An 8,885-nucleotide genomic window follows, 5' to 3' on the forward strand; every position below is an offset into this window, starting at 1 on the left:
AATGTTGTAATTCTGGGCCAATAATGATAAAAAATAATAATAATAATACGGTCAAAACTAGTCTGGAATGACATACATGAAACAATGTGCCATTAATAATGGTGCCATAACTTTTTTTTCCTTTTATTTTTCCTTTATTTATCCAGGATAAACTCGTTGAGATTAAAAATCTCAAGAGTGTCCTGGCCAAGATTCTTTCAAATTAAAATATGCAATAATTTTTACAGCCTGCAATTGCATTTTTTGGGTAGCATGTAATTGAGATTATTTATTGTTTTTACTCATTTACAACTAGCATAAACGCTATCTTAAGCAGAAAATTAATGTGTCATCTTATCTTTATCAAACAACATTAATGTGTCATGTTATCTTTATCAAACAATAGAAGCATCTACGATTTCAAAATTGGTTCATAAGAAATCAAAACATGAAATAACTCGGTCAAAGATCACGTTCGTTGAGTTGATCAAATCAATCTGTCGTATATCCGTCTTTACCAGGAGAGGGCGCACTATCACGGTGGATTCGCTTCACGGTATTTCTGTCTCGGCTCCGGGTGTGCAACACCTACAACGCTGCTACCCTCTGCTGGTTGCTTTATGTTACTGCATAAAATACTCACTTGCACGCAGCAGTACAAATATGTCGGAGAAGACACACTTTGTCTTACAAGGATTGTTTTAAACATATTTAAATCTTAGATGTGAAATCACAAAGATAAAGCACTTTTTTTGGTTTTGATATTGAAGAGGAAAGAGGAAAGTAAGCCGTGTGGCGCGTATGGATGACGTTGGCAAGTTTATTTACAGAGGAAACGCTGTCACTCGTTTTGTTCAAGTATTTTTCAAGTTAACATTTTACTCTGTTCATACTGGTAAAACTGTTTCTTTCATGTAATAGTCTATTGCATGTATTATGGAGATTCCCTACTTTTATCCGTCTATAATCGCGATTGTAGTAGTAGTAAAGATGTGTTGTAGCTAGGGCTAACGCTGGCTAACAGGAAAGACATGTTACCAAGGTTTTAGGAACTGCGAGTCTGTACGTAGCAACACTATTCAGTTATATACGTGTCTTATATATGTATTATCAAGTCAAGAAGAAAATTCACCAGCTATTGCTATTGGTCCTGTTTGATCATTAACATTAAAACGGATAAGCTGATCGATACTTTTGATATTTACTAACAGGAGCCTGAATGGAATGAGTGTAAAGTTCCAATGACTGACCAGGGTAACAACAACCAGAATATCTCCTGTAACCCCTTTGCTGCCCTCTTTAGTTCACTGGCTGATGCCAAACAATTTGCATCAGGCCAGAAACCACAACAATCTTCAGAACCACCTGGTGCGTATTGGAATCTGCTATTGTGTAATAAAGCGTCTCCCTGTGCTCAATGGACACTAGATTCAACGTTAAACCCAACACTTGCTGTTTTCTGTTGCAGTGGAGGACTCGGGAGACAGCCAGTCTGAGTCTGACAACTCTGTGTCAGACAGCGTTGATGAAAATGACGACTCGTTGGCAGAAATCAGCCGCTCTTTTAGGTCCCGTCAAGAACTTTGTGAACAGCTCAATGTCAATCACATGATCCAAAGGATATATCTAATTACATTGGATAACAGTAAGTAAACCGAATGTGATTTGCTTGGAGTGGCTGTGCATTTGGCTATTGGTCCATTAGGTTGGCCATTCCATCACAGCTCTACCTAGTGCATAATGTTGTTGTGTCTATGGGCAAAACACCTTTGGTGTCTGTGTATAGTTGTTTATAAATGAGGGATAATACTGGTAACAATTCGGCATGGCATGTTTATATGCCTAGATGAGTCTCAAGTATTGTATGTATGCACAGTCTTGACCAAATAAGCATAAAAAATAATAGTACTGTAACATTTTACATTTCACGAAGAGTTCATTTGCTCTGGGTGGACTTGAGTACACTCTCCTACCATCACAGTTTCACTTTTTATTTCATTTTTGGTGATAGTAAACAGAAACACATTTGTATTTTAGAGCTGCACAATATAACAGCAAATTATGGTTATCGTTATATATCATGTGATGCAATATCCTTATACTTTATAATTTTTTAGAATACATAAAAAAAAGAAGAAGTTTGTCTTTTAGTCATGATTTTCCAAATATAGATCAATTTATGCCTTATTTTGGTCAATACACTACCGTATTTTTGTTTCAATATAAGTCTAGTTTAAAATAAGATCAACTGTATTGTCTGTCCCCAAACATGACAGAAATTTGTCTTTGACAGGCTCAAAAGATGCACACACACTCCCATAAAAGCACAAGTCACATTTCAAAAAATCAACATAACAATAATGAACAACAGGACTATTGTTTGTGACCGTTCAAAGTGGAGATTGCCTTTGGAACAAAATGACTTCTTACATATGTCTTTGTGGGCCAGGGGGACTGCCCGATGGGAGCTGCGTGAAAGCGCTGTAGAGTGGATGTGAGATGTGAGGGGTCTTCAGTGATCTGGGTGGCCTTCCTCAGCACTGAGTGACCGTAAACAGTTACACAATTTGATTACATAAACAAAATGCTTTGTTTAAATGAATATAGTATGGAGTGTTGAAATGTTGTAGCTAAATATCAATTTCAATACAGCCATCAAATATCACTATTGGTTTCTCAAATTGTGCAGTCCATTTTTTTATAGTCCATTTTTATAGCATTGGAACTTGTAAATAAATGGACTGTTGTTTCTGCAGAGTGTCATTCATCAATGCATTTAAGGCCTTAGTGGTGGTGATGATCATACTATGGTATCTGTTAGCGATGACTGTGTTGTATTCCAGTAAGTATGAAATGAGTCATCCTCCAGTAAGACCCCATCTAAACTGAGAGTGGACTTGGTTTTTTGTTCCAGAACAGTAGACGTATGAGTCATAGTCTAAGAAACACAGGCATTTCCTTTTGTCAGTTTACGACTAACATTTTGTCCTGCTAATTTAACATTTTATTGTCAATATAATTTTTTGTCATAGGTGATCCTAGTCTGAGGGGAGGAAATGGTATACCCCCACGTTGTGTCTTCCTGGAGGAGATGGCTGCTGATCTTGATGGACAAGACTGGCTGGATATGGACAACATAGAACAAGTGGGGGATCATTGCATTCAACATTCTTAAGTATTAATTATGCTTTGGGAACGTGTGTTGAACCTGTGGTGCTTATTCTCTCCCCCAGGCTTTGTTTAGCCGTCTGTTGTTGCCAGAGCCTGGGAATCACCTCATCTATATGACCTCATGCAGCGCCATCAACCTATCTGCAGACCGTGATGCAGGGGAGAAGAGCGCTATTCCTTACCTTTTTGCCTGTTATTTGAGAGCCAAGGAAGAGGTATAAGATTAACTATTACAGCTTCTGAACAATTTTCTTCTCACATTCAATTTACTGCTTTTGTAACAGGTTAAAAAAGTACCAGAAAAGTTACTGTCATTCGCTGTTCGCTGCAAGAACCTCACAGTTTCCAACATGAAGACAGTTCTCCTCACTCCAGAGATTTACGTAAGCCAAAATATCTACGAACAGCTATTAGACCTGCTCCTGGATGGTGTCAGGGGAACCGGTAGGTTTGCCTTTACTATCTCATTTTCTTTCTTTCTAATTCTCATTGGTAACTGGTTTTCTGATGTTTCAGATCCTGAAGACGTGGTTGAGTTTGTGGAGGAAGTGTTTGCAGGTCTGCTCTCTGACCAGGAAGTCCGAACCTTTGAAGAGGTCTTTGTACCAGTGTTGGATATCTTCCAGGGTCGAGTCAAAGACTTGAATTTGTGCCAGCCTCAGTTGTATTTTTACCTAGATGTTCTTCTTTATTTTAGCCATCATAAAGACATTGCTAAGGTTTTTAAGTTTATACTTTTATATACAGCATGAAGCACTGTATGTTCAATTTCTCGCTCTCATCACTGTTTTTTTTTTTTCATGAACAGGTATTAGTGGAGCACATACAACCCAAAGATCCAGCAAATGGTTTGCAGTATCAGAAAAGCTTACTGGGAGCGATGCTCAACATTTCTTGCTTGCTAAAAACCCCCGGTGTTGTAGAAGGACATGTTTTTTTTCTCAACCCATCCCGCTCCAGTGCCCAGGAAACCAAGGTTCAAGAGGCAAATATTCACCAGGTATTGTGATGCAGCAAGATGTGTGTTTGTTGTTGCTTTTTACATTGTCTTCTGAGTCTCTTTTTTGTTTTGCAGTTTATGGGTCAGTTTCATGACAAACTGCATCAAGTTTTTAAAAATCTGCTCCAAAGAACAGGTGAGACACGGCACTTGCTGCTCTCCTGGTTGGGGAACTGTCTTCATGCCAATGCTGGCAGAGCAAAGATTTGGGCCAATCAAATGCCAGAGATCTTTTTCCAAATGTATGCCTCGGATGCATTCTTTTTAAACTTGGGCGCTGTAATGATGAAACTTTGCCAACCATTCTGTAAGCCACAATCACCTAAACTGCTGACTTTCAACCCAACTTACTGTGCACTCAAAGACCTGAGTGAGGAAGAGCGTTGTGTCCGAAATGTCCATGCAAAGGGTTAGTCAATAAAATATAACAGTTTCTAAACTTTATGTTTTTAGTTGGTCTTTATATGTAAATGTAAAGCTGCCTTTTGCATTAGGTCTTGACAAGGAAACCTGTCTGATCCCTGCACCTCCACAGCATTTGGTGGAGCCAGCTCAGTCTTACAGTCTACTAACAGAAAACCTAATTCTTACACAGCTCACACTGCACCTTGGCTTTCACAGGTTTGTGAAATATGTGACGATCCATCTATATTAGGCGATCGTATGTCGGCATTAATGGTGCCATCTTGTTCTTTGTGCTTGTTTGGATTGTTTGTACAGACTCCATGAACAGATGGTAAAAATGAACCAGTCTCTCCACCGGCTCCAGGTCACATGGCAAGAAGCCCAACGCACAGGCAATCCTATGTCTGAACAGCTCTTAGAGCAGTTTGAGCGTCTTATGATTGTTTATTTGTCAACCAAAGCTGCCATGACACAACCTGCCATGCTCCAATGCTGCCTTAACCTGCAAGCCTCCACAGCTTCTCTACTGGTTCAGCTCGGAATCGGAAACCAAGGTCCTGAACATGCAGATCTCAATTTTCCGCTTCCCTCGCTCCACACAAATACACTGTGCTATATTCCTGGTAGGTTACTACAATGTAATAACTTTGGAATTGAACAGAATCCAACAAATCACACTTTGTTAAATATTCATTCTGTTTGTTAGAATTTTTTGCAGACAACTTGGGAGATTTTTTCATCTTTTTGCGTAGATTTGCAGATGAGGTTTTAGAGACATCTGCTGAAAATCTGGAACAGGTTCTCAGTTTCATTACTGTTTTTATGGGAAATGTAGAGAGGTATGGAACTTCCTAATACTAACATCACCAGTTATCTTCTATCTATTTTATTCTATTGTATTACTCTGTTACAGGATGAAAAATCCACACTTAAGAGCAAAACTTGCTGAGGTATTAGAGGCTGTCATGCCTCATATGGAGCCTGTGGCTCCTGGAGCAGCACAACCGATCATGTTTCTGCGAGAGAGACTCTTCTGCTCCTACAGACATGCTGCTCCACTGGCAGAGGCTCTCATCACTGTGTTTGTGGACATTGAATTTACAGGTAATCCCTCTGAAGAAGAAAACATACTTTTAATGAACTGCTATAGTCCTTTAAGGCTCTTACTAACTTGTTACTTTGCAGGGGATCCTCACCAGTTCGAACAGAAATTCAATTATCGAAGGCCCATGTACCCCATCCTCAAGTACATGTGGAGCAAAGAGAGCTATAGAGAAAGCATAAAGGTGGCATTACTTTTCAACACATTTTGCCACAGTTCTATTAATTTAATAATATTAGTATTAAATCAAATATGTGTGTTTCAGCATTTGGCAGACTATGCATCTAAAAATCTGGAGGCCATGAACGCTCCTCTATTTCTCAGGTTTCTTAACTTACTTATGAATGATGCCATCTTTCTTCTTGATGAGGCAATTCAGGTAAGATCACACATTACTTTTCTCTCATTTTTTCGGTCAATAAATGATAAAATTTTATTTGCTCATTTAGTATCTTAGTAAAATCAAGATTCTGCAGCTTGAGCGGGATCGAGGTGAATGGGAAAATTTGTCCCCTGATGCCCGAAAGGAGAAGGAATCAAGCCTGCAGATGTTTGGACAACTTGGACGTTTCCACAACATAATGTCTAATGAAACAATTGGAACATTGGCCTTCCTTACCTCAGGTCTTGCCTCCATTTTGATGGCTCTATGTGTTGACTTTATGTGGTGGTCGCGTCTGCAGGTTGTATAATACTTATGCTGCATGGTTTTCTTCATCACCAGAAATTAAGGGCATCTTTGTGCACCCCTTCTTGGCTGAGAGAATCATCTCCATGCTTAACTACTTCCTACAGCACCTGGTGGGTCCAAAAATGGGTGCACTTAAAGTAAAAGACTTTAGTGAGTTTGACTTTAAGCCACAGCAACTCGTCTCAGACATTTGCACAATCTACTTAAACCTGGGGTGCGTCAACATAAACCTGATTAACAGAATTCAATTTTGTCTTGTTAATATCTTATCTTGCTATCATTTTTTTTGTTTACAGTGATGAAGAGAACTTCTGTGCGTCAGTGCCCAAAGATGGACGGTCCTACTCCCCTACTCTTTTCTCCCAGACTGTTAGAGTACTTAAGAAAATTAACAAGCCTGGGAATATGATAGTGGCTTTTGGACTCTTGGCAGATAAAATTAAGGTACAAAACAGAAGAAGGGATAGTTGTGTAGAGCAATAGTTGTTGGTGTAACTTCGGGATGCACTTTCAACAGATCATGACAAATAAAATACTACTTTAAACAATCCCTGACACAGTTCGCTATACAATTTAAAAAAAATATTTTCTTACAGTTCTGTCGATTCTAGCATTGATCATAGGGACGAACATCATGGAAGAGGTTTTCCAATATCGCAGAATCGACTGGGTTGAGTTCAGGACGTTTCACCTCTTCTTAGAGCTCAGGCTTCATCTCGCTCTTCTAAGGGAGTAGAGGCCCCGAGCTGAAACATCCTCAGCTCAAACAACCCAGTCCAATCCACAATAGTGGATTGAACCTCTTCTACAATAGAAAATTCCTGAATGACCTAAAGCTCAACTAAAATTCTGTTTCAGTCACATGCAGACCGTCAACAACAGGAAGAGGAGACGTACGCTGATGCCCCTGATGAGTTTCTAGATCCAATCATGTCCACTCTAATGCTGGACCCGGTTATTCTTCCTTCATCGAACGTCACGGTGGATCGCTCAACTATAGCACGACATCTTCTTAGGTTTGTTAGTTGATGATCTGCTGCATCTTGCAAATTTTTTATACCTTTCAAATAAGTGTGTAGTCAAATTTGTAATATTATATGTCGACTGTGTTTTATTACCTGCAGTGACCAGACAGATCCCTTTAATAGAAGTCCTCTCACCATGGACCAGATCAGGCCAAATGAAGAACTTAAACAACAGATCTCTCAATGGCTGGATAATCATAAGAAGAGTTCACAGTTTGGGCCGAGCCGCTAGCCCCAGTTTCCATGTCTGATAAATTTGAAAAAAGTTATGATTTAGTCATTTTACTTACTTGTACTTTTGGCCTCACATGGAGACTAGTCTTCAGTATCATGATGTCACTTGGGTGAACTCGTGTCTGACAGCAGAACAATAGACCACCTTCTTACCTGATCTTAAGAGCACTGCTTCTGTCGTACAATATTTTAACTATTTAAGAACACAACAAATGTTTCTTTCTCTTTTCTCAATTAATTGTATATTGCTGAGTGACTAAAATGTACAGAAAGATCATAAAAAGCATTTTATGGAAAAAAAAAAAAAGCCCAATGGTAATTTTGCTGAACCCAGTCAGCCATTTTTAATATCTTCTACAACGCAATGAAGAAATTGTGAAAACGAACAAGAGGCATTGTGACTAGTCTACTACAATAGTTTGGCCTGACATAGAGAACAGGTGTTTGTTAACAGATCACTGTGAAAACCAAATTTTCAGAAATATTTTTAAATTCTTACTGATTATAAGGAAGTAGAGGTGTGCTGTTCCTAGCCTGGCAAGTCCAGAATGATACCTCTCTGTATTTTGTATACACTGGGATATCAATCGCTGGTACAGTGGTGAGTCTTGATTTTTCCTGGCAATGCTGTTACTGCCACAATTTGGATTACAAAAGCAGTGTAAGTGGGGTAAATCATTTCACCTGAATCATACACCTGCTCCATGTTTTATATTATTAACCACAGAAAATGGGCTCATCCAAAGTTGTATCATTTACCCACTTTGTGTCACATTTGCAAAGTACGTTGAGCTCAAACTAAAAACAGTGCCTACAGTGGGCTACTGCCTCTAGTCTGAAATAAGTTGGTATACAACTTTGTGGCATGGAAAATAGTGATGTTATCTTTAAATTGTGAATTTTTATGAAAATGAAGTTGTTACAATTCTTGTAACAAATGTGTAGCTATCTATGATTTGTTTATGCATCTGTAATATGTTGAATGTAAAATATGCAAACTGGAATAATGTATAAACGCTACTATGATTTAAGAAATAAATATGGCATAGCTACTACATCAGGTGTTTGCATGTGTACGATTTCTAAAATGTATAAAAGTATAAAAATTGGCTTATCAAATATTTTGGCAGACGTGTGTGAGTGCTGCTTGAAAACAAAGAATTTAGCTTTGATTACAGAACCTAAAGCTTCGCGATCCCACTGCCTGTCCTTGATATTCTTATTTGCTTGAGGTCGAATAAATATTGACTTTTTCCCAGACAGAGATTTTTGGTCCTT

General features: G+C 38.7%; 1 protein-coding gene across 1 annotated transcript; it reads left to right on the forward strand.

The window, feature by feature from the left end:
- The first annotated feature begins 703 nt into the window (after nucleotides 1-703).
- On the forward strand, nucleotides 704-8,626 carry ube4a (ubiquitination factor E4A). The gene is made up of 20 exons (XM_079580054.1): nucleotides 704-874; nucleotides 1,191-1,347; nucleotides 1,448-1,624; nucleotides 3,012-3,124; nucleotides 3,213-3,365; nucleotides 3,435-3,594; nucleotides 3,667-3,869; nucleotides 3,959-4,150; nucleotides 4,226-4,559; nucleotides 4,645-4,771; nucleotides 4,871-5,178; nucleotides 5,262-5,394; nucleotides 5,469-5,659; nucleotides 5,741-5,841; nucleotides 5,923-6,036; nucleotides 6,107-6,281; nucleotides 6,382-6,562; nucleotides 6,645-6,792; nucleotides 7,207-7,364; nucleotides 7,473-8,626. Exons 2-20 carry the CDS (start codon nucleotides 1,221-1,223, stop codon nucleotides 7,603-7,605), a joined length of 3,228 nt encoding a protein of 1,075 aa, XP_079436180.1. The 5' UTR covers nucleotides 704-874; nucleotides 1,191-1,220; the 3' UTR covers nucleotides 7,606-8,626.
- Nucleotides 8,627-8,885: the final 259 nt, after the last annotated feature.

Source organism: Gobius niger (genome assembly GCF_951799975.1).
Source record: "Gobius niger genome assembly, chromosome: 1".
Classification (NCBI taxonomy): Eukaryota; Metazoa; Chordata; class Actinopteri; order Gobiiformes; family Gobiidae; genus Gobius; species Gobius niger.

What these genes read in the sequence shown, in the direction of transcription:
- ube4a (XM_079580054.1), top strand. Translation starts at nt 1,221, where the DNA reads ATGACTGACCAGGGTAACAACAACCAGAATATCTCCTGTAACCCCTTT. An exon ending in TACACTGTGCTATATTCCTG is followed by an intron (nt 5,179 to 5,261) that starts GTAGGTTACTAC and finishes TCTGTTTGTTAG; the next exon opens with AATTTTTTGCAGACAACTTG. An exon ending in ATAGCACGACATCTTCTTAG is followed by an intron (nt 7,365 to 7,472) that starts GTTTGTTAGTTG and finishes TATTACCTGCAG; the next exon opens with TGACCAGACAGATCCCTTTA.